The 26512-nt window shown below is 41.2% G+C and overlaps 1 protein-coding gene across 1 annotated transcript in view; it reads right to left on the bottom strand.

Annotated features, from left to right (window-relative positions):
* Positions 1-26512, bottom strand: part of PTPRT (protein tyrosine phosphatase receptor type T) — a 374586-nt gene that overhangs the window by 42450 nt on the left and 305624 nt on the right. The window contains exons 17-20 of the mRNA XM_044296567.1: positions 25260-25402; positions 16885-16962; positions 16531-16566; positions 15558-15745 (exon numbers count right to left, since the gene is read on the bottom strand). Of these exons, the coding sequence (XP_044152502.1) occupies positions 15558-15745; positions 16531-16566; positions 16885-16962; positions 25260-25402 (445 nt within the window). The remainder of the gene's footprint in view (positions 1-15557; positions 15746-16530; positions 16567-16884; positions 16963-25259; positions 25403-26512) is intronic.

The following is a 26512-nucleotide window of genomic DNA, read 5'->3' on the forward strand; positions in this document are numbered from 1 at the left end:
TTTTATGGAGTCCTGAGAGAGACAGCAGTGTCATTACTGTGCTCTGTGCTTTACTCATTACATTAGATAGTTAGCTTATATATATATATATATATATATATATATATATATATAATACAGATAGTGGGAGATAGTCAGTGTAGGTTACAGTCATGTGAAAAAATTAGGACACCCTTTGAAAGCATGTGGTTTTTTGTAACATTTTTAATAAAAGGTTATTTCATCTCCGTTTCAACAATACAGAGAGATTAAAGTAATCCAACTAAACAAAGAAAACTGAAGAAAAGTCTTTTCAAGATCTTCTGTAAATGTCATTCTACAAAAATGCCTATTCTAACTGAGGAAAAAGATAGGACACCCTCACATGTATTCCCTCTTAAATTGGCTCAGATCTCACACAGGTATATCACACCAGGTGCACATAATTAGTAGATCGTTACTCTGCATGTTGAATGAGGCTTGCCCTATTTAAACCTCAGACATTTAGTTTGGTGTGCTCCTGACTGTTGAAGTGAGAGTGAGCACCATGGTGAGAGCAAAAGAGCTGTCAGAGGACTTCAGAAAAAAGATTGTAGCAGCCTATGAGTCTGGGAAGGGATTTAAAAAGATCTCAAAAGATTTTGAAATCAGCCATTCCACTGTCCGGAAGATAGTCTACAAGTGGAGGGCTTTCAAAACAACTGCCAACATGCCCAGGACTGGTCGCCCCAGCAAGTTCACCCCAAGAGCAGACCGCAAGATGCTAAAAGAGGTCTCCAAAAACCCTAAAGTGTCATCTCGAGAACTACAGCAGGCTCTGGCTACTGTTGATGTAGAAGTACATGCCTCTACAATCAGAAAGAGACTGTACAAGTTTAACTTGCATGGGAGGTGTGCAAGGAGGAAACCTTTGCTTTCCAAGAGAAACATCGAGGCCAGACTGACATTTGCCAGAGATAAAGTTGACAAAGACCAGGACTTCTGGAATAATGTTCTTTGGACAGATGAGTCCAAAATTGAATTATTTGGACACAACAGCAGAGGACATGTTTGGCGTAAACCAAACACAGCATTCCAAGAAAAGAACCTCATACCAACTGTGAAGCATGGAGGTGGAAGTGTCATGGTTTGGGGCTGCTTTGCTGCAGCAGGACCTGGTCAGCTCACCATCATAGAATCCACGATGAATTCTACTGTGTATCAGAAGGTGCTTGAAGAACATGTGAGACCATCAGTTAGAAAATTAAAGCTGAAGCGGAACTGGACCATGCAACATGACAATGACCCAAAACATACTAGTAAATCAACCAAAGATTGGCTGAAAAAGAAGAAATGGAGAGTCCTGGAATGGCCAAGTCAAAGTCCAGATTTGAATCCCATTGAGATGCTGTGGGGTGACTTGAAAAGGGCTGTACGTGCAAGAAACCCCTCAAACATCTCACAGCTGAAAAAGTTCTGCATTGAGGAGTGGGGTAAAATTTCCTCAGACCGATGTCGAAGACTGGTAGATGGCTACAAGAACCGTCTCACTGCAGTTATTTCAGCCAAAGGAGGTAACACTCGCTATTAGGGGCAAGGGTGTCCTATCTTTTTCCTCAGTTAGAATAGGCATTTTTGTAGAATGACATTTACAGAAGATCTTGAAAAGACTTTTCTTCAGTTTTCTTTGTTTAGTCGGATTACTTTAATCTCTCTGTATTGTTGAAACGGAGATGAAATAACCTTTTATTAAAAATGTTACAAAAAACCACATGCTTTCAAAGGGTGTCCTAATTTTTTCACATGACTGTATATCCTGGTATAGTGGAGCTGGTAGGTTCCAGTGCAGGGTGTTAGGTAGTGTGATAGGTTCTGCTGTCCATACATACATGCTACAGACATAGTGCTGTGATGTCACACCAATACTTAGTGCACCAATCACTAATATGTAATCAGACCTGATAAAATGCGAAGTTGCACGTATTGCGCAAAATTAGTGCCGATTTGCGCAATCGCGAAAATAATGACTGGAGATCGCAAATTCTAGAATTCTCAAATTTATTGCGAATATTATGAGAAAAATCTGCGAAATATCACGAATACGAATATTGCCTATGCCTCATCACTGGCAAGGAATGGCCTGCCCACTTTCTCTGCTGCGGTATTAGTCCAGCTGATTCTCGGCATGTTTGCCGGGTTGCAGCCAGATCTCTGCCAGTCCCCATTATATTTTAATGGGACCAGACGGGAATGCCGGATCCAGAGAGACTCGGCAGGCTGTTACTTTATGGAACAGCCTGCCAGATCTCGCAACGTTAGTGTGAAACTAGACTACGAACATTTGGGGGGGGATTTTAGTCACATATTTTTCTTGCATTTTTCACACTTTTTTTCCTATAGAAAAGACAAATCCAGTGTCACCATATACATATATTTTTATTTTCAAGTTTTACTACTTTTGAACAATTAAAACATCTTTTAAAAAAAAATTTGAAAGTGGGTCATTTATTAAGACCGACGTTTTAGGCTACTTTAACATCTGCCTTTTTGCTGTCCTGTTTTGCTGTCTGGCATGGGATCTCAAAACCACCGCAAAACGCTTCCATTCTAATAATACAACTGGCTGCATCCATTCAGAACAGATTCGGTTGTATTATATTGAAAATGAAGAAACTGTGTCCAAACAAACCCCATGGGAACACAACAAACTGTAACGGAATACATTCTGGTGCACTCCGTTCCAGTTTGTCTAGTTTTGTCCCCATTTACCATGAATGGACAAAACTGAAGCATTGTGTTGCGGTTTTGAGACCCTGTGCCGGATCTCAAAACTGGACAGCACAACGCAGATGTGAAAGCAGCCTTAGAAGCCTGTCTTAATAAGCCCTATAGCTGGCGGTGGATCTGCCGGAATTATGCAGAGGTGCTGGCCTCTACATAACTTTGGCGGATCCACCGCCGCTTCTAAATGTAAGACAGCTTCCTAGCATTCTTACATTCAGACCATTTTCTGCTGGCCCACCCCTTTCCCTGCACATGCCATGCCCACTTGTTTAGACCTGGCATAAGCTCGGAAAAGTCACAGATTGCGGCGCAAAGGACCTAATATAGGCGTATTTCTGGTTTCTAAATGACCCCCCAAATTTATTTTTGCACTGCTGCATCCATAACCCATTTTCTTTTTCTTTCTACAGAGCAGTGGGACGGCTTGATTTTTGTCGGACGACTGGTATATTTCACTGGTATCATTTTGGGGTAGATAACACTTTATGATCACTCTTTATTCAAATTTTTTTTTGGGTGGCAAATAAGGATATTTTTGTATGGCAGGATAAATTATGTGATACTTGTGTAGTACAGGTTGTGATACGACGTGATACCAAATATGTGGGAACGTTTTTATTTTTGCTATTTTTTCCATTGAAAAGCATTTTTCAGTGGAAAAGGGATATTTTTACTTGTAGATTTTTTTATTTAATAAAACTTTATCATTTATTTCCACAGTTTATTAGTTCCACAATGGGACTTTGATATTCCCTCCTTTGATTGCTCACATAGCACACTTTGCTACTTATGCAGTACAATGTACCTTATACAGTCAGTGGGATACTGACCTGCTTCTCTGGCATACGCTGCAGGCAGAACTTGGGGCCATCATTAGGTCCCAGGCTGCTGAACGAAGACATCAGCAACCCCCAATTTAATTTTCGGTTAGAGTGAGCCCCCTACCTCTTAGCCAATTAGATACTGCGGTCACTATTGACTGAGGCATTTAAGGGGAAAACAGCCTGAATTAGTGCTTCTGCTAATTCAGGATGCTAGAAAAAGAGCCTGGTTGTCAGGTGAAAGCTGAGCTCCAGCTCTTCGCTTAGACTAGGCCGCCATAAAAATGTGGTGTGGTCTAGTCTAAGGCCGGATAGTAACTGCTGTAAAAAGGCTTATGTGCCTTCACCAACAGGCTAATTATGTAACTTTGGAATTCAATTGGTTGTAGGGATGACTATATATGCACTCCTAATTTTCCAGTATACTGTATTTTTCATTCCACTCTAACAAATTGGATTATTTTGTCAGGTCCATTACATCAAATTTATATTAAGATCCATTTTAATGACAGGTTGCAATGTAACAAAACAAGAAAGACACCAAAGGGGGTGAATACTTTCACAAGACACTGTAGTTAGTTGAACAGCAGAGGAATACCCTGTGCTCAGCTTTATATTCTGAAATAAAGCAGAATTTTGTTTATTATAGTTACTTTATGCATCTGCTTCTTGATTCTCCAGTGGTCTCCAAGTGTTTTCCAATGTCCTATTTATCTGCGCACGGAAATTAGCGTTCACCATCTTAGAAATTGCCATTTATTTACATCATTGATTTCTACTTATCTGCATTCTTTTATTAGAGCCAACATTACGTTTAGCAGCGGTTCATTGACACTTGAACTAATCTGCACTTGTTTTATTGAAAATCACATTAATCTGACCAAATTAACGGAACAGGGCCTTATCTGGGTCTTTCAGCTACCGAGTATTTGTGTTTTGGCACTTGAATTTTAGAGAGAAAAATCTGTGCTGAGATTTGAACAGGGCCACGGTGACAGTATAGTAATGCCCAGGGTGCCTTAATAATTCAAGAAGCGTCGTATTAAAATCCATATGGAGAGAATTCAGCAGCGCTTCTTAATGGGGACCCGCGCTTGCCACATACAACTATTTATTGCTTTCATGATTTCTGACTCAGAAACACAATGTCGCTGATCCTCTTGTCACACTGGCCGCACAAAATCCATGACATATATTTAAGGCCTGGTAATAAAGATGTCTGCACGCTGTGTGAACGCCACAAACACAGCATAAGCAATCATGGTTTTCTAAACCCGGTTTCCTTGACAACAAATAGAATTCGGGCAGCGAATAAATGCAGCTGAAGCCTCTGAATCGTCTCTGATTGTAAGCAAAGAAACACGCGGTTTGTGCTGAAATCCCCCCCTCCCCATTAATTCCCTCAATATCTCCAAATAGAAGCTCTGCTGAGAGGACTGACTGATACATATTTATAAAGTTATTCTGTAATGCTGAGTTACCGGAGGAAGAATGATGCAGAACTGCAGAGTGAAAGGAGGAAGAGCAGGATGAAAAAAGGGAATGAGGAGAAGAGAATGGAGGGAGACCGGTAAAAGAAGAGACTGGTAGATGATGAGATATACAGAGGGAGAGAGGAAATGGGCAATGAGTTATCAGGGAAAGAAGAATGCAGGAATGAAGTAGGGGTGAGCTGGATGAAGAAGGGGAATGGAGAGAAGAGGAAAGAGGAAGACAGGCAAAAGGAGAGACCAGTAGATGATGAGAAATAGAGAGAAAGAAACAGAGCATCAAGATGAGTAGGATGAAAAAAAGGAAGGACGAGGAGCAGATGGAGGGAGGTAAAAGAATAGGCCAGTAGATGATGAGATATAGAGAGAAAGAAACAGAGCATCAAGTTACCAGGGGAAGGACAATACAGAACTCAGGAATAAAGGAGGGATGAGTAGGATGAAAAAAAGTAAGGAATAGAGAGAAGAGGACAGAGAGAAAGTGGTAAAAGGAAAGACCAGTAGATGATGAGATATAGAGAGAAAGAAACAGAGCATCAAGTTACATAGGGAAGGACAATGCAGAACTCATGAATAAAGGAGGGATGAGTAGGATGAAAAAAAGAAAGCAATAGAGAGAAGAGGACAGAGAGAAAGTGGTAAAAGGAAAGACCAGTAGATGATGAGATATAGAGAGAAAGAAACAGAGCATCAAGTTACATGGGGAAGGACAATGCAGAACTCAGGAATAAAGGAGGGATGAGTAGGATGAAAAAAAGAAAAGAATAGAGAGAAGAGGACAGGGGGAAAGTGGTAAAAGGAAAGACCAGTAGATGATGAGATATAGAGAGAAAGAAACAGAGCATCAAGTTACCAGGGGAAGAACGACGCAGAACTCAGGAATAAAGGTGGGATGAGTAGGATGAAAAAAAGAAATGGCAAGGAGGAACGATGCAGAATGGCAGAGTCAAAGGAGGAAGAACAGGATGAAAAAAGGGAATGAGGAGAAGAGAATGGAGGGAGACAGGTAAAAGAAGAGACTGGTAGATGATGAGATATACAGAGAGAGAGAGAGAGAGAGAGAGAGAGAGGAAATGGGCAATGAGTTATCAGGGAAAGAAGAATGCAGAATGAAGGAATGAAGTGGGGGTGAGCTGGATGAAGAAGGGGAATGGAGAGAAGAGGAAAGAGGAAGACAGGCAAAAGGAGAGACCAGTAGATGATGAGATATAGAGAGAAAGAAACAGCGCATCAAGTTACATGGGGAAGGACAATGCAGAACTCAGGAATAAGGAGGGATGAGTAGAATGAAAAAAAGAAAGGAATAGAGAGAAAAAGACAGAGGGAAAGTGGTAAAAGGAAAGACCAGCAGATGATGAGATATTTAGAGAGCGGAACAGGGGGCAAGTTAACTAGGGGAAGAACGATGCAGAAAACAAGAATGAAGGAGGGATGAGCATTATAAAAAAAAAGGGGAATGGACAGATGAGAACAGAGGGAGACAGTTAAAATGACAGAAGAGGAGATGATGAAATAAGGAGAGAGAAAATGGGCACCGAGTTACTGAGGGAAGAACAATGTAGAATGCAGGAATGAAAGGAGAATGAGCAGGATGAAAAATGGGAATAAGAAGAAGAGAACAGAGGGAGACAGGTAAAAGGAGAGACCGGTAAATAATGAGATATAGATAAAGGAACAGGGCATCGAGTTACTGGAGAAAGAACGATGCAGAATAAAGGAATAAAGGAGGGATGAGCAGGATAAAATAAAGAACAGGAGAAAAGAATGGAGGGAGACAGGTTAAGGGAGAGACAATAAGATGATGAGATATAGAGGGAGAGAGGAACAGGACATTGTAGAGGTGGATAGTGTGGAGGGGAGTGGGCTACTTACAGAGCACGCTGACCATAAACCGCAGAAAGAGAGGGGCACAGGGAAAAAAGTCTGTATGGGAAATATAGAGATGGGTTGATTACAGTGGAGGATCTGGACATGAATATTTCTGAAGGCATCACAAGTAGTAAAATAGAAAGGAGCAAAATAAAAAAAATATGACAGACCTCTTGGGGACATTGAAAATAATTAAGAAGAGAATTTTGCAGAGAATAGGGTGGGTGGGTTACCTCCTTCCTCGTGTAGCCTCGTGAAACATAAAACAAATAAACCATTTTTCCCATAATGGTTAGCAGTTCATTTTCATATTTTCCATTAGTCTCACTGCTGAAAACTTCATTTTTTTTTAAAGAGACATTGCTCAGTCAAGCATTTCATGTTCTACAATGAAATACTGCCTGTGCTTGCATCTCCTAAGGCCCTCTTTTTTCCCTGGTATTATTTCTTGTGCATTTACAACAGAACGTCCTTTGAGAAATAGTGTTAATGCAAACACACAGGAAAATACGGCACAACTAGAACTATTTGCCTTTGATATAACTCGACTGAAGAATGGTGGTGAGCGGCGGCACAACAAAAGTGGAATGGGGAATTGAAACCAGAGACGTAGGAATGAATGCAGAAATAGAGATGTAATGAAGAGAAAAATCACAGACAACGGGGGTGAAGAGATTGAAGCAGAGATTACACAATGAATCTCTAAACCTCCCTGTTAAGCTATTAATAAAATAGGTCCACTTCCGCTGCTGCATAATATACAGTACAACAGATGCTATAGGGTAAAGAGGGGATGATGGCAAGATCATACTGTACATATGGGAGAGATGTATATATATGTAGTTAGCATTCAACACATTCTTTCACCCATTATACCCCTCATTTGAAATAATTCCTAACTGTGTCTAATTTTGTACATTTTAATTATATTTTTGTAACAATAGATTTTGTAATTTTTACATGTCAGCAAAGTCTTTATCACACGATTTCTTGAACAGAACAATAAGTCACACAATTGACCCCTAGATTTAATTAGTGAAGATTACGAAACATACCGTAATAGCGTATCGTTATATTCCACTCTGCAGATATCTGCAGGTCTAGTGTGCTCAATTTGAAGCTGCCAAGGAGACATTTTTGTTTTGCCACAAGATATTAATATGTGGTTGCCCAAATTTACTAATGTGTCTGTGTCTAAAATCTGTGTTAAAAGTGGTGCAAATTGGCATCATTTTAGCTCAGTTTGGGGCAACCAGGGTTTCTACACTTTTTTTGACTTCCTTGAAAAAGGGACAGGGTTTATTGGAAAGGGGGTGGTCTGGCAGGGCAGAACATTTTGCGGAAAAACTGCTCCACAATTCTGGCGTTAAATGATATCTCAATGTAAGCCAACCAATAGTTGGTATAAAGTCAGAGAAAGGGTCTATCCCTGCACGAGATTTATCATCCAGGATGGGTCCTGTGATAAATCTGGTACAGTTCTAGACAATCTGTCTAAACTTACGCCATCTATAGAATTTGTAAATCTGGGCCTGTATCTGTGATCTGGGATCATTGACGTCACCAATGAATTTTATTCTACTGACAATGTTATCGCTTTTTCGGGCTCAAGAGTCAAAATTGATTTTTTTGTTTTTATCATAGGCACCATTTTAGTAGTCAATGGAAGACATTTGCTGGTGACCATGTTGTAGCTTGTTTCCTCTAGGTCAGTTTTCTAGAACCCAAGCTTCAACAAAAACTTGACTGAAGTTTACCATTAACATTAAAGGGGTTGTTCGAGTTATGGAAAAAAAAAAAAATATATAGCACTGTAAATCTGATGGGCAACAATATATAACTAGGCTAAACAAGTTTTAGGCAAAAAATATATATATTTCCCCATTTCCCTGGTTCTCTTCTGGCCCTTTGTTTACCTGCAATAACAACAATCTCTGCCCTTTCTCCTGCTCTGTAAAGGGAGTGAATACAAGTGCTGCCCTGTGTGACATGTCTGCCTGCTGGGAGACTCACCAGCATGTTGTATGTGTAGGACTACAAGTCCCAGCTTTACAATACACTGCTGATACACACAGGATCTTCCCCCTAACTGTTCTTGTGCAATGTTCTGCAGAACTCGTCTGTCAGCTCCTATGCCCAGCATTTGTCTCCTCACTGCCTGCAGCTACTCAGTAAAGCCTTCAGCCCTAAGTCTGTGCAGCTGAAGGGGTTAATGTTTTTCCTCAAGAATCCAGGGAGAGAGCAATAAGCAGCAGTGCAGGGGGGCGTGGCCAGCACAGTGACTTCTCCTGTACAGACACATATCTGCTCTCTCAGGCTTGTGCACCAAACATCATCAGAGCAGGGAGAGAAGTTGACATCACAGGTCATGTGACCCTCAGTGAAATCTGAGAAAGCAGCAACTGGAGATAAAGTAAGTGAATTGTAAAGTACTTTCATTTGCCTAGTTTGAAACATACAAAGAACAAAAAAACAACTAGACAACCCCTTTAATGGTTAATGAGCATGGTTACTTTATGAAACTCATCTTAAAAATATAATTTTTAAAATTATAATTTTTGTAAAGAGATGTTGTAATTTTTTTAAAGATATAAAAATCCTCATTGGTTTAAAACGCTGGGCATGGCAAACACATAGCTGACATAGTATTATCTTTTATAATCTATTTAGGCAAAAAAAAATCAACAAAATAAGCAATAAATTGACTGCAAAGCGAAATGGGATAGATTTAACATAGCACTCAGGGATTTAGCAAATGTATTTATAGTGCTTAGCGGGAGAGTTTGAAAAGGGCATTGATCTATTAAAAGGACAACAAGTACTAAATAGGGGAGGGTTGGGGGATATAGCATAGTTTTATCCTGTACAGCCTTTTGTAGGTTAATCTGTAGACTAAACCTCTCTGCGACTGTTTTAATGGCTCCCTCCTGGGGGCAGACGCTAATCGCCCTCGATAGTCCTAATGGACAAGAGATGTGCTACTATTAAGCTGGATAGGGACAGTCTCTGCTCCCAGCTGTGTTGGATTAATAATTACCATACAGTAAAATGCCTTTGGATATCAGAGAATAACTTCAAAATAGGGAAAAAGAGAGAAGGTAAAGTGTTAAAGGAAGGGCATCTCCTGAAAATGTCTAAATTAGCAAGTGATAGATGAGAAGTAGAGGCACTAACTGTACCTCAATTGTAGAACTTAAAGGGACACTGACAGGCCCCATAAGCATATTTAGGTAAATATATGACAGTACAGGTCTTATCAAGTGTATTAAAATCATCTAAGTATCCCCCCTGTCAACCTTATAAATACTGAAAAACTAAAGTTTTATAACCTGCTTGTCTCGTCTCCAATCTGCCCAAGGGGCGGCGTTTCATCTCAAAATGCGCCCAGCCAGCCGCTCCCAACTGCCGTTCTGAAGCCCCGCCCAGCTCATCAATATTCACTTCGCTGGGCGGCGGCTACAACTCTCCCCGACTCAAGTGCCCGGCGCATGCGCATAAAGCAGAGGCTGCAGCGGCCTCTAAGACGCAGACTGTCTGTACGCAGGCGCAATGTGACCCCGGCCAGGCGCATGCACTGAAGATTAGACGGAGGACGTGCCCAGAGGATTGAATTGGCCATGCGCAGGATGTAGAGTCGGGGAGAGTTGTAGCCGCCCCCCAGCGAAGTGAATATTGATGAGCTGGGCGGGGCTTCAGAATGGCAGTTGGGAGCGGCTGGCTGGGCGCATTTTGAGATGAAATGCCACCCCTTGGGCAGATTGGAGACGAGACAAGCAGGCTATAAAACTTTAGTTTTCGGTATTTATAAGGTGGACAGGGGGGATACTTAGATGATTTTAATACACTTGATAAGACCTGTACTGTCATATATATACCTAAATATGCTTATTGGGCCTGTCAGTGTCCCTTTAAAGAGGTTTTCCAGGATCAGCGTATGGGTGGTGACAGAAAGGGATTGGAAGGGAATGAGAAATATAAAGGAAGGAGTTATACTTCTTCCTGCTACATTCACTTCTGGCTTTTGCTCAAAAAACAGCATCAAAAACTGCCCTAATGATGGTCTATACTTAGGATAGAAATTCAATATCAGATCAGTGGGGAATGAAATGACAAAGGAGCAATATCCTGCAGGGCTGCTACTTGGTAGATGGCATCCAGGCAGCAGGGGCGTAACTAAAGGCTCATGGGCCCCGGTGCAAGATTTCAGCTTGGGCCCCCCTTCCCTCAGTGCTTTGTGTGTCTTCTTATGCGGCACAAGTGTCTTTGGGCCCCTTCAGGCTCCTGGGCCAGGTAGCGACTGCTACCTCTGCACCCCCTATAGCTACACCCCTACCAGGCAGAATGAATGAGATAAACTGAGGAGCATCACAACCCCTTTGAACAACGAGGCACTAAGTGTGTAATCTCCACAGTGTTATGATCAGTGGGTGTGGAACCACCTTGACAACCAACCGGCTTGACTTTGGACTGAACCTAGGGGTGTATCCTGGCAGTCCCCTGGTGTTCACCCTTTATATATGGATGTAGACTTCCTGCAGGGGAGCCACCAGGCCACCATCTCCTGGAGTAGTCCCAGAGTGGTTGCTAGCTGATCCACGGGGGTCCGAGACACCAGTGTGGGGTCAGGCAAACGCATAGTTATTAACAGGCCAAGGTAAGGGCAAGTAGAGTCCGTACAAATGCGTAAAACAAGTCCTAAGGTAACTATGGTGACCAGGAATGGGTCAGGTCAGGAGGCAGAGAGTCAGAATCAGTGAATCAGGCAGAAGTCAGTACATGGACACATAAGTAGATTGTGCACCTTCACAGGATCTAGCAAGCTAGTTAAGTTGCTAGATTGCTCAGGGAGAGAATGATATAAACAACATGACCTATATTACAGAAGCTGATTAACACATTAGAAACAGCCTAGCAGCTGCACACAACAAAGGAACCCTTAAAGGGGTTGTCTCACATCAGCAAATTGCATTTATCATGTAGAGAAAGTTAATACAAGCCACTTACTAATGCATTGTTATTGTCCATATTTCCTCCTTTGCTGGCTGGATTCACTTTTCCATCACATTATACACTGCTCATTTCCATGGTTACGACCACCCTCCAATCCAGCTTGCACCCTATAGAAAAAGGCATTGGCCTATGTGCGCTCCCATGGTCCTGGCCACTATAGAGGCCCGCACTTTTTCCTGTAGTGTGCAAGCACGGCCACCGCTGATGGATTGCAGGGTGGATGTAACCATGGAAACTAGCAGTGTATAATGCGATGGAAAACGGTATCCAGCCAGCAAAGGAGGCAATATGGACAATCACAATACATTAGTAAGTGCCTTGTATTAACTTCCTCTACATGATAAATGCCATTTGCTGAAGTGAGACAACCTCTTTAACCCTTGCAACTGCATAATGAGATGTGGTTCAACGAAGAATATCTCAACATACAGTCTGCAACAGACACAGAGTGAGTGGAGCGGCACCCATGCCTGCCATAAGTAGTGGAGCAGTAGTGAGTACTGGCCACTGATGTAACATACAGATCCGATGTTAATGACCTATCCTGAGAATAGTTGAATTGCTGATCCCGGAAAATCATTTTCTGATTGTAGACATTTATGGATATGCTATAATTTAGGATAGGTAAAAGAGGGGGCATCTACCAGTGTCTGAGATGGGAATACCACTTTAAAATAATTATTTTCTATATGAAAGAAGTTTGAGAATTACACAAAAAAGAGTTGACAAGCTAATTATATACATCTAATATTATCAACTACCAAAAGTTGTTTATACATGCTTGGAAGTGCTTGGAAATGTAGAAAATAAATTGCGAATTAGTCTAATAATGTAAATGTTTTTGGCTTGTTTCCCATTAAGCAGCAGATGCTGAAGGGATAAAACTGTATCGTGAAAGTAGAAATACAAAATGAAATATAAAAAAAGCTGAGGACCTTTCACCACTTCAATATATCATAATATTGTAGAAACTTTTTGTATTGCTCTGTTTTGCCATTTCTCTGCAATTCCTTTTATACATTTGTGAATAAATGGACTACTGGTTGTAACCATGCCCCCTGGTCACCGTGTCCGTGTAGGGAGTGACCCTACACAGTCTGACATTTTCAGCTACAGTCATGTCCATAAATATTGGGACATCGACACAATTCTAACATTTTTGGCTCTATACACCACCACAAACGAACAAGATGTGCTTTAACTGCAGACTGTCAACTTTAAATTGAGGGTATTTACATCCAAATCAGGTGAACGGTGTAGGAATTACAACAGTTTGCATATGAGCCCCCACTTGTTAAGGAACTAAAAGCAATGGGGTAGAGTAATAATCATAAATCAAACTTTCACTTTTTAATACTTGGTTGCAAATACTTTGCAGTCAATTACAGCCTGAAGTCTGGAACACATAGACATCACCAGACGCTGGGTTTCATCCCTGGTGATGCTCTGCCAGGCCTCTACTGCAACTGTCTTCAGTTCCTGCTTGTTCTTGGGGCATTTTCCCTTCAGTTTTGTCTTCAGCAAGTGAAATGCATGCTCAATCGGATTCAGGTCAGGTGATTGACTTGGCCATTGCATAACATTCCACTTCTTTCCCTTAAAAAGCTCTTTGGTTGCTTTTGCAGTATGCTTTGGGTCATTGTCCATCTGCACTGTGAAGCGTCGTCCAATGAGTTATGAAGCATTTGGCTGAATATGAGCAGATAATATTGCCCGAAAAACACTTCAGAATTCATCCTGCTGCTTTTTTCAGCAGTCACATCATCAATAAATACAAGAGAACCAGTTCCATTGGCAGCCATACATGTCCTCGCCATGACACTACCACCACCATGCTTCACTGATGAGGTGGTATGCTTAGGATCATGAGCAGTTCCTTTCCTTCTCAATACTCTTCTCTTCCCATTACTCTGGTAAAAGTTGATCTTGGTCTCATCTGTCCATAGGATGTTGTTCCAGAACTGTGAAGGCTTTTTTAGATGTCGTTTGGCAAACTCTAATCTGGCCTTCCCGTTTTTGAGGCTCACCAATGGTTTACATCTTGTGGTGACCCTCTGTATTCACTCTGGTGAAGTCTTCTTTCGATTGTTGACTTTGACACACATACACCTACCTCCTGGAGAGTGTTCTTGATCTGGCCAACTGTTGTGAAGGGTGTTTTCTTCACCAGGGAAAGAATTCTTCGGTCATCCACCACACTTGTTAACCATGGTCTTCCAGGTCTTTTGGTGTTGCTGAGCTCACCTGTGCGTTCCTTCTTTTTAAGAATGTTACAAACAGTTGTTTTGGGCACGCCTAATGTTTTTGCTATCTCTCTGATGGGTTTGTTTTGTTTTTTTCCTCCTAATGATGGCTTGCTTCACTGATAGTGACAGCTCTTTGGATCTCATCTTGAGAGTTGACAGCAACAGATTCCAAATGCAAATAGGACACTTGAAAAGAATTCTGGACCTTTTATCTGCTCATTGTAATTGGAATAATGAGGGAATAACACACACCTGGCCATGGAACAGCTGAGAAGCCAATTGTCCCATTACTTTTGGTCCCTTAACAAATGGGAGGCACATATGCAAACTGTTGTAATTCCTACACCGTTCACCTGATTTGGATGTAAATACCCTCAAACTAAAGCTGACAGTCTGCAGTTAAAGCACATCTTGTTCGTTTAATTTCAAATCCATTGTGGTGGTTTATAGAGCCAAAAAAAATAGAATTGTGTCGATGTCCCAATATTTATGGACCTGACTGTATGTTTGGACAATGTTGTGACAAAACCCTAACTGGTAATTTGTTATTCACACATTTCTAGGAGGAATGAATGTGGAATGGCACAGCACAGAGCTCTGTGGGGAACACAGTTATCTACTAAAACTGACATGTCAAGAGTGGAGACAGTTCAAAGACATGGCGAGTTATATGATGAACAAAGATAAAAGGTATGGACACCTTTGGGGAATTTGTTTATTATTGCATTATATTTATTTTGGACTTAAATATTTTTTTCAGGTGGTTTTTATGAAAAAATGTCTTCTACAGCTTTCAGTTTCACTGTAGCTGCAGAATACTTCTGAATCCATAAGAGAGCTTCTCGTACAAATCGATCTGTAGCCCTTATTTCTAATTCCCTGATAATATAAGAATTTAGCTTAAATGAGTTTTTGGCCCAAAATACACAGAATGGAATAATAATAAAAAAAGTGCCCCAATGGTGTCTATACCCTTTAAACATTGAAATGAAAAAAAAATTCTGCATACAGTAGTAATTTACTGAAGGTAAAAATTAAGCAGATCAATGGTTGGACACAATGCTTTGGCGCTCACAGGAGAATTTTGATAATTCAACATACCCACAATATTTGTAAGCTGAACCCATACAAAGGAATTTTTAGGAGGATAAAATATATCTAAAATTACTGTTTAATATTGTAAGAACCAGATTACCAAGGTTGATTATTTCCAGTATTCACAGAACATGAAAATGTAAAAAATTTCTTTGATTCATAGATAAAAATAGGCTTCATATCCATGAATACTTGTTTGATACATAAAATGGCATCCTCAGTTATATGCTTCGAAAACATCCATCAAAAATATTCCCTTTAGTCAAAGACAAAGAAAAACTCACCTCATATTCTTCTTTGAACCCATACCCTTGTCCTCTCTTCATCTGGGTTATGTGTTGTAGAAGATCTGCCACACGGATGGCTGGCTGGAGTTGTCCACGGGGATATGCCATCTCCAATGGCTCACATGTCCGGTATGGGTGGGTCTGTATGGTCAGTGTGGGTTGGTTCAGCTCTACATGGCTGCTGTCTGTAAGAAGGGTAGGTTCAGGATGGAAATCAGACTGGGAGAGGGCAAGCATGCATGGAATGGTTTTAAGCCTATCTATATGTGAAATTGTGAAGACCGCAATGAGCCAATATCTTTTGTTGGATCTGCTGAGCTGCTAAGTTACAAAAAAAAGTGCAAATTGTGAAAATCTTGATTCTTCTAATGGTTTTCAAAAGAACAGATTGGCTTAAGTGTGATATATACCCAATAAAATAAATTATATTGTATGCAGTTATAAAGTAGGGAAGCTAAGAAGTGCCCTCCTATGGGACTAGTAAAGCAGGGACTTGCTCGTAAGCCCAAAACCATCACCAATGTCAAACTTCAGGAGCTTGCAAAGGGTTTAAGGGGCATGTGCTGGAGGGGGAGCACTAATAAGCTGTTCTGCCTTGGTCAGGGTAGTCAGATACAGAGCTAGGGCAGAAAATGATTACCCCCAAGTAATGGAAAGCCAAGCTGTGACACAACATACTGACATGGGCCCAGGAAAGTGAGTTGTTTGCTGTCTTGTAGACATGGCATACTGACATGGGCCCAGGAACCTGAGTTGTGTGCTGCCTGGTAAACTCAATATACTGACAATCAGTCAGGAACCTGAGTTGTATGCTGCCTGTAAAAAAATGGCATACAGGCCTAAACTAAATACATACAGTATGTTGTTTAAAGTAATCAATTGTCCTTCATGCAACTATTCAGTATCACTGATCAAGTACATGGACTACTGCTAGAACCCAGTGACAAGCTGTCAGCTATGGTTTTGTTACCTAGAAGTGTTGAAGAAGGGACGGTGTCTGAGGAAACTGGCAGATGAATGAAGTCCAAGGAGGCAGGGAGGGTGAAGATGTGAAGGAGAAAAAACACAGAATGAGGACCCAATTGCCCAGATAGGTTTTACGAAAGGGAAAACATAATTATATGGCTATTGCACCTAAACTCTAAGCCCCTCAATGCTAATCTCATTCTCACCACATTCCTGCAAAACTCTTTTTGGAAAGGACAGTCTCTCTTAGAATTTTGCTCATGCACTTTAGCTTGGCAGTCGCACTCCTCGTAAGGACAAACTCACTGGCTTGCAATAGCATTCTCACAGGATAGGCTTGTTCATTGTAAAGCCCTACCTGAGTAGCAGGAATTGAGTAAGGACTTTCCCTGCAGGTTTTTGCTTTGTATAGAGAAGGAGCAGGGAGAGGAAGTGCCTGCAGGAAGACAGGTTACATATCAGTCTAGCTATGGAAAACCCAGCATAGTCTTTACAAGAAAGGTCTTCTACTCTAGCCTACAGGTTAAAGTATCCCTGTGTCTCCAGGATGCTCAACTACATCTGTACCTACACAGGGAATATGGCTTTGTTGAATGTTACGTCCTGCTTTGGAGCCTTGCAATGTGGGACATAGGAAGTGTCAATGGTAAGAACAAAAACAACATCTCACTGCCCTAAGGCATGATGGGACGGAAGTCACATGACAAGCCAGGAAGTAGGATTCAATCATGGGAGATAATAGAAAATAGTAAAGGAGGTAAATAAAATAAAATAAAAAAAACAACAACAATCCAATGAGGAATAGGAACTAGAATAATTGATAAAAAAATACACTTTAGATTGAAAAGTAGTTTATGGCACAAACCCTTTACGAGTCCACTGGACGGTCCTACTCTGTGATTGACAGCCTTCCCTGACTGAGCATGCCTACAGAGACAGCTATTGATCACTGATTAGAACCACCCACTGGACTCTTGTACATAAAGCAGGGATTTAGATCAATAACTGAATAGTTAGACAGAATATTTCATATAAAACTATATATCAATCTGCTCAGCTCCTCCCACTCTATATAATGCTCCCTGCAGGTCAGACTCCATTTTCTATATGACAGGTTCCCTTTAAAATGAACTGTACTGAATGCTTAAGATGGAAATTATTTTTCTTTTCAGTGACTCTTAAGGGCTAAAAAAAAGGAAAACCATTCAGTAGGTTCCCAGTCTTACTAAGGTCTCATCTGGCCAAGCCTCCATGGTCATGAGGCAAATACATTGGCAATGGTCCATGCTGAGATACTATGTCACAACGACATCATTAACACATTTCACTGTGATATCATTGCTTGTTTGAGGGTTGTTTTAGAGGGAGCTTACCGCAAAAGGTCACTCTGCCCAAGGAAAGGGATAAGGGGGCAACAGTGAAATTCATTAAAGGAAATGTGTCACAATATTTTTTTATCTGCCTGTTAAAATCAGATAGCAACACATCTCCTTTTTCTATTCTGATTTTATTTTATGATTACACATTTTTTATTCTGTTTCCTGAACATAATTATGGGGTTGGCCATCTTGCCTGAGCTGTACAGCATTTACAAAGCATTAAAAAATTACCTTACTGCAGCCCCATGGTCCATAGACACAATGGTCAGAAGGAGGGGACCTTACTGACTTCTATGGAGAGTTTTCTGGGCATGCTCTGTGACCTGTGCAGAGGTCATTGTACAAGGAAGGAATAGATAAGCTTTGACAATCAGCTATTGTGAATGGTGGATCCTGTCTTATCTGTACACATAGGAGTGATATCTCCTTGTCATTACAGGCAGGATTAGAATGGTATATAACTGCAGTAAAGTGATCTGTACAGACCAATATATGGCCCCTATTATTAGGCTTAGCGGCCAGTGCAAAAATTGCAGCAATTTATCATTTTTGTTTAAATATAGATATTGAAATGGAAAATTAAAAATAACATTACCAAAAATTCTTAAAAAATGTGTTATACATAAAATTGGGAATTAAACAATAGGTACCAGTAATTTTCTGATTACACGTTCCCTTTAAACCCTTAAAATGGTTGTGCTAAATTTTTAAGGTATCCCTTATCCACAGGGACCCAGTGGTCAGACCTCCAGCCATCTGGAGAATGAAGGTCTCGTTCCCCTGTCCTGATGGAGCGGCAGGTCAAGCATGCTCCCTGCTGCCCTGTTCATTGTCTAGGTCTAAGGGAGACACTGCCCTGCCACCATTCCTAGGGCTTTCCAGGTTCTTCAGGGCCTGGGTTATGGTGTATGAGTATTTCCCCCTTCTGGATCTACTTATACTGGCAGGAGTCAGGAAGAGGTCTAGGGATTCCTAGGAGGTCACCATCCCTCTCCCTTAGATTTGATGCCTAGACTCCGGTCTATTCCTTCTGTGTGTCATTTGGTGTTATCCCCTCCCCATTACTCGTGACATTATCAACAGCCAAAAAAAACGTAATTTTGTTTGTGTCAGTGCAGCGATGGATACTGCTTCTGCACTGGTCGATGATATACAGGGATGGCCTTTGGAGGTGGATGACCTCCGCGCGGCCGTCTAGCAGTTTCAAAGACCACAAGCGGTGGCTTCCAGCAGCGGGAACCAGGCCTGCCCAGAATCTAAGGTTGCTCTCCCGGATAGGTTTTCCGGGGGAATTTACATCTTTGTTCAGTTCAGGGAGTCGTGCAAACTATATTTTAGACCACGTCCTAACTCTTCTGGGGCGAGAGTCAAAGAGTGGGGATTATTATTTTGTTGCTGAAAGGTGACACTCAATCTTGGGTTTTTTGGTTGCTGACTGGATCACAATCCCTACAGTCGGTAGATGAATTTTTCAGAGCTCTGGGGCTTATCTATGATGACCCAGATTGGATCTCCCTGGCCGAGACTAAGCTGTGTGGCTTACGGCAGGGAGAGCGTTCTGCAGAGTCCTATTGCTCTGAATTTAGGAGATGGGCAACTGATACTGAATAGAATGACCCAGCCCTCCGTAGTCAATTCTGTCAAGGGTTATCTGAGAACCTGAAGAACGCATTGGCATTTCACGAATATCCATGTCTCTGGCTGTACTTATTGATAGATGCCTGAAGGAGAGATCTAAGTTTCCTCTGGCTAAGGACACACTATCATATGGGGAGGCGGCCTCTTCCGACACTTTGGGTAGGGAGGCACTTGTGCTCATGTCTGATGACCAAATGCAGTTGGGGGAAGTCACTCCTGTACCTGGCGATAAAAAAGTTAGGGTTAAGAAAAGATTCAGCTTTTTCTGTGGCAAAGGGAGACATTTTGTTAACGTATGTCCTTATGTTAAACGTCAAGGTTAAAAAGAGAGAAATAAAACTAATGTCTTTAGTCCTCTTCTCATTCTTGGTAGTGTGGGTGGGGAATCTGAGAATGTACTTTTGTCATTTACCAGTAGTATCCGATTTCTCCTGCCTGCCAAGGTGGCGCTAGACTCCAAAACTGTGAGAATTGAAGTATTTATTGACAGTGGGGCAGTGGTTAACCTAGTTGATGGCCAATTTGTCTGTATGCATGGTTTGACTACAAGCGCATTAGACAAAGATATTTTGGTGTTTGCAATTGATTTTGCTCCGCTCTCACAAAAGTATTTGTCACAAATTGTGCAGGACATTCCTCTAAAGGTGGGAGATTCTCATCAAGAATCCATTTCATGTTTTGTGCTGGAGGGTCTGCGTGATCTTCTGATGCTAGGTTTACCGTGGTTATCCAAACATAACCCTACCATCGATTGGCAAGTGAGACAGATTCTTGATTGGAGTGATTTTTGCATAGACAACTGTCTTAGCACGTCGCTTTCTGTTGTAACCACTAAAATTGTACCTTCTTTTATTTCTGATTTTTCTGATGTATTCTCGGAAAGTGGAGACCAGGAGTTACCTCCATATCGGGAGTATGATTGCCCCGTCCATCTTGTTACCCGAGCTAGATTGCCCAAGTCTCGGTTGTATAATCTTTCTGAACCTGAAAGAATAGCCATGTGAGAATATATCACCGAGAGCTTGGCTAAAGGTCATATTAGACCATCCATATCACCAGTGGCTGCAGGGTACTTCTTTGTAAAAAAGAAGGACGGAACCCTTAGACCATGTTTGGACTTCTGTGAGCTTAATCGCATTACTGTCTGTGATCCTTATCCCCTTCCTTTGATCCCAGATTTGTTCAATCAGATTGTCAGTGCCAAGGTGTTCTCTAAATTGGATTTGAGGGGGGCATATAATCTGGTAAGGATCAAGATGGGGGACGAATAGAAGACGGGCTTTAATACCCCTGAAGGTCATTTTGAGAATTTGGTCATGCCTTTTGGGTTGACCAATGCTCCTGCTGTTTTTCAACATTTCATCAATGACATCTTTCACCCTCTGGCAGGCAGGTTTGTGGTGGTGTATCTGGATGATATTTTAATTTATTGATCTGACATGGAGAAGCATCAGGATCATGTGAGACATGTCTTACAGATCCTAAGGTAGAATAAATTGAATGCTAAGATGGAGAAGTGTATATTTGCGGTTCCGGAAGTGCAATTCCTGGGTTACCTACTCTCATATTTGGGTTGAGATCCGGAAAAAGTCTGTGCTGTGTTGGACTGGGATTGACCCGAAAATCAGAGAGCGCTCATGCAATTTTTGTGGTTCACCAACTACTACCGTAAATTTATCTTGAGTTACTCGACTGTTGTTAAACCATTAACAGATATTACTAAGAAAGATTTCTCAGTCTGGTCTGATGAGGCATTACAAGCCTTTTCAGCTGTGAAGGAATGTTTTGCTTCTGCTCCAATACTGGTGCAACCTGATGTGTCACAGCCATTCATTGTGGAAGTTGACGCATCCGAGGTCGGGGTTGGAGCAGTCTTGTCGCAGGGTCCTTTTCTTAGCAAATTGCGCCCATGTTCTTTTTTCTCTAAAAACTCTCTACTGCTGAAAGAAATTATGATGTAGGCAATAGAGAGTTGCTGGCCATTAAGTTGGCTTTTGGGGAATGGCGTCATTGGTTGGAAGGAGCAATTCATTATTGCGGTAATTACTGATCACAAAAATCTGGCCTATCTAGAGTTGGCTAAATGTCTGAACCCAAGGCAGGCCAGATAGTCGTTGTTTTTTTTTACCAGATTTTATTTTGTTGTCACCTATCGCCCTGGGGTTAGGAACATCAAAGCGGATGCTTTGTCGCGTAGCTTTCCCGGGGGGAGGTGATTCGGAGGATCCTGATACGATATTAGCTGATGGGATGGTTGTATCCACCTTTATTCTGAACTTGAGGCAGAAGTGTTGGAGGCCTAAGGAGATGCACCTGATTCTTTTTCTCTAGGGAAGTTGTTTGTTCCTTCGGAACTACGGAACAGGGTGTTTCAAGAACATCACAGTACTCTTCTTACGGGACACCCTGGGAGCAGATCCACAGTTTAGGTCATTTCCCAGAGATTCTGGTGGCCAGGATTGCGTAAATGTGTTAAGGGCTATATGTCAGCTTGTGAGATTTGTGCGCGTGCCAAGGTGACACATCCTCGGCCTTCAGGATCTCTACTTCCCTTGTCTATCACGTCCCGACCGTGGACTTATTTGTCCATGGACTTTATTGCAGATTTGCCTAATTCCTCAGGAAAAACTGTGATTCTGGTGGTTGTTGATCGCTTCAGCAAGATGTCACACTTTATAGCATTATCAGGTCTACCTAATGCTAAAACTCTCGCACAAGTATTTATCGATAACATCGTGAAACTACATGGTATCCCCCTGATGTGTTGTCTGATAGGAGGACTCAGTTTGTTTCCAGATTCTGGAACGCATTCTGTACTCGCCTGGGGGTACAATTGTCCTTCTCTTCAGCCTTTCATCCTCAGTCGAACGGACAGACTGAGCGCACTAACCAGAATCTGGAGACTTATTTGAGATGTTTTTTTCTCTGAGAATCAGGAGGCGTGGTCTTCATTTTTGTCGTTGGCTGAGTTTGCCATAAGTAACCGTAGGCAGGAGTCCACTGATAAGTCGTAGTTTTTTGGAGCATATGGGTTCCATCCGCAGTTTGGCACATTTTCTGGTACTGAGACTTCTGGTATACCGGAAGTGGACAGATTTTCCTCTTCGTTGTCATCTATTTGGAGGAAAATTCAAAACAATTAAAAAAAATTAGCAAAAAGTATAAACGTATGGCTGACAAGCGACGTATGAGTAGTCCGGACCTGAGAGTGGGTGATTCTGTGTGGCTGTCCACAAGAAACATTAAGTTAAAGTTGCCTTCTTGGAAGTTGGGGCCAAGGTTTATTGGGCCATATAAGATCTCTTCCATTATTAATCCGGTTGCTTTTCATCTTGAACTTCCGCAGGCTTTAAAAATTCATAATGTTTTTCACAAATCCTTACTGAAAAGATATGTCGAACCTGCTGAACCTCCTCCTTACCTCTGGCTCTGGTCTTGGTTGACGGTAATCTTGAATTTCAGATTGCCAGAATAGTGAACTCACAATTTCTCCGTCGATCTCTTCAGTATCTCGTGCACTGGAAAGGTTATGGTCCAGAGGAAAGAATGTGGGTTCCTGTGACCGCGCTATTTCAGGTAGTCCCACAGAGAATGAATGGAGGAGCAGGGTGCATGTTCCGCCTACTGCTCCATCGGGCCAGGGAAACGGGACCGCCATTCTTGGGATGTGCGAGGGTACTCACACCGATTGGTTAGTTATCCCATATCCTGAAGTTAGGGGGTAACTTGAAAGCTTGGCACAATCCCTTCAAAGACCAGGCTAATTTTTGGTTTCACATTTTAGTTTTTTCCATCCCGCCTTCCAAGAGCCATGCCGTTTTACATTTTCCACTCACATATTGTATCCATATGAGGGATTATTTTTTGCCAAACAAGTTATAATTTTGAATGGCACCATTTAAGTTAGCATATATTGTATTGGAAAATGGGGGGAAAAAAACTCTTTTTGGGGTGAAATAAAAAAAATATTTACTTTTTTTTTTGTTTTGCTTTTAGGGCATTCACTGTATGCAAAAAATGACAACCTTATTCTGCAGGTCGGAACAATACCAAATTTATATAGTTTTCGTTATCTTTTACTAAACTAAAAAAAATAACCTTTGAAAAAAAAAATCTTTGCCATATTCTGACAATCATAATATTTTTTTCTTTTTGTCAACAGAGCTGCGTGAGGGCTTGTTTTTTGCAAGTCAAGTAGTTTTTATTACTACTATTTTGGGGTATTTTGGGTAGACTTTTTGACAACTTTTTATTTAATGTTTGGGGGAGACAGGATGATAACAAAAATAGAAAAAAAAAATAGAAAATGATGCATGTTTATTTTTTTTCTGGGCATTCACTGTATGAAAGAAAATATATACATATATTTTTTTGTAGTTCAGACATTTTTGGACCCAGTGATACCTATTAGGTTTATTTTTCTTACTGTTTATTTTATTTTTAATTCTGGAGCATCTATTCTTAGGACTCTATGTTGTGCAATTCCTATAGTACTCATGCTAGAAGTTATGATTGAATTGCTAACAGTTTGCATCGAAGGTCCAGATGGGTATCACCACTTGAGGGTTGTATTTAAATAGTCTGACACCAGCAGCATCATTTGGATAGTGACTGGTAACACCCAAATAGACCTTCATTCCAAGCTGCTGACAATTCATTCATTACTTCTAGAGGGAATAATAAACAAACAAATACTATAGAGTGATAAAAATAAATGCTCCAGAATTGATATTACATGGGGAATGAAAGTAGTTAGTTACTAAAACAGACATATCAGGATTAGTGAAAGGTCCTCTTTAAAAGGCATCTATCAGCAGTTTTGTACCTATGAAACTGGCTGACCTGGTGCATGTGTGCTTAACAACTTAAAGGCATCTGTGATGGTCCCATGTTCATATGTGCCCACATTGCTGAGAAAAATGAAGTTTTGATATATGTAAATGAGCTTCTAGGAGCAACGGCAGTGTTGCTGTTACATCTACAGGCTCTGCTCTCTCTGCATCTGCTTAGCCCTCTCCTCTTTGATTGACAGGGCCAGGCAGTGAAAATGTCATTAGGCCTGGCCATAACTTCTCCTAAAGGGACATATAAATCCATGTAGCTGTGCCATCTCTTTAGTGTCTTTCTTTGAGTCTTCACTCATGCTGCTGCTCACTCCCCCCCCCTCCATAGACTTGTATTGACATGTGTAATATGATCCTCCTGTGGATCTGCTCTGACTTAACATCTTAAGGGAGGGGTGGAGGGGGGGGGGCGGTTAAGAAAAGGCAGCTAACAACATGACATTTCTCACTGATAAAACATATTACAAAGTTTCTTGTGGTCGCTTGTACTATTGATTTATGTTAGTTGTGTGAAAGTACAGTGACTCTTTAACAATAACCAGCTTTTAGGAATAAACAAGGGACAATATGTTATTGATTTTTTTAGGAAACACCTGTTTTAAAGGCTTAGGTTCTTAAGCAGGATCTCAGTGCAAGTATTCAGAGAAAATTATTCCATTAAAACTTTAATAGCTAGTCTATCAGAAGAAGAAGCATCTGAGAAAGCTGGGTCTGACTAAGGAAAGACAGTAATACTTTTCCCAGTGGGAATTAATAAGTCTTTCCAATTGTGTATATGCCTATGACTGTACAATGGATCTAATATTGCATACATGATTGATACTTGTCCTAATTATACAGCATTTCCCTCCCAATAACTGTTATACTCTTACTAAATCCATTGACGTCCTGACAGCTGGAGAACGTGTCTTCATTGCGGGTGGAGCTCAGTTTGCTGGAGCTTTTATCTGAAGCCACCAGGCCCATTTCCCTCTGAGATCCACTTTGGGTTTCTTTCTGTTTCTTGGCCAATTTCCTGAAGGCAAAAAGAACAGTGTCTGACAAGCTCAAGGCTCACATGGTAGGTGACATAGAGAGAAATTATTTTCTTCACATTGAGACTGTTGTAGACTACATCTCAGCAAGCTATTCATTATGACAAATGTTTCTGTACCCATTGAGTGACACATCCAGCAACATAGCTTTGCCTATTTAGACGAAGGCATCATAATTGACGGATCATTGGATAATCAGCTATAGATGTGATTCGACTGGCGAATGCTGTGCAGCCTCACATATCTCTTTTGAGCTAGCCAAGTAATATTACTGCTTTTCATGGTATAATTGGGTACTGAGAGATGCTTGGCAGACACCAGGTTACCCACAGTCCTAATGTTGTGACACTTAGGCACTGCTTCCTTGTAGGCCTAGGTAATTAACACCTTCTATTTCCTCTACGAGGGGGGCTCTATCCACAGATCACAAATGAGTTTGAGTCAGATGTTATTAATAATGGGAAATGAATGACTGTGATGATATTTTCCTATTTAAGGAGATGTGTAGAGGGTCGGCTGCTTTCAGAACAATCACACTGCCATTCTCATTATGAGCGAGGCAAAGCTGATGCCTTCGATTATCCAAAGGATTTTAAATACACATTTACACAACCGAATGACACAATTATGCTCCGTTCACACACTAATTTCTGAATGCCACTAGGCTTTCCTTTGAGGTTTTACATTTGAATAACTGAAAGAGATTTTAAGACATGTACCACTATGGATCCATTCACTTTGGACTCTGTTTGAACTGCTTTCTGTCTGTGTTTGTCTTTTTTGCCGGACAGAACAGGGTAGTATACCTTGTAATTCTGTCCGGCAAAAAAGATGAACACTGACGGAAAGTAGGTTCAAGAGAGTCAGGGATATTATCCCATTGAGGTAATGCCCCAAGGAGAGAATATCTCCATAAAACATCTGGCGATGGAGCATGCAACACTTTTTCTTCTGACTAATTTATGGAATCCTACAGAAGAAAAACCCTCTGTGTGACTCCTTAATAAATTGGGCTTTTCATACAATTCTGGCATCTTCTATCCTGTGTTGGAAAGAAAGTTTGATCAGTACTTATCTGTGCCACAGATACG

This window comes from Bufo gargarizans, chromosome 6 (assembly GCF_014858855.1).
Source record: "Bufo gargarizans isolate SCDJY-AF-19 chromosome 6, ASM1485885v1, whole genome shotgun sequence".
Classification (NCBI taxonomy): domain Eukaryota; kingdom Metazoa; phylum Chordata; class Amphibia; order Anura; family Bufonidae; genus Bufo; species Bufo gargarizans.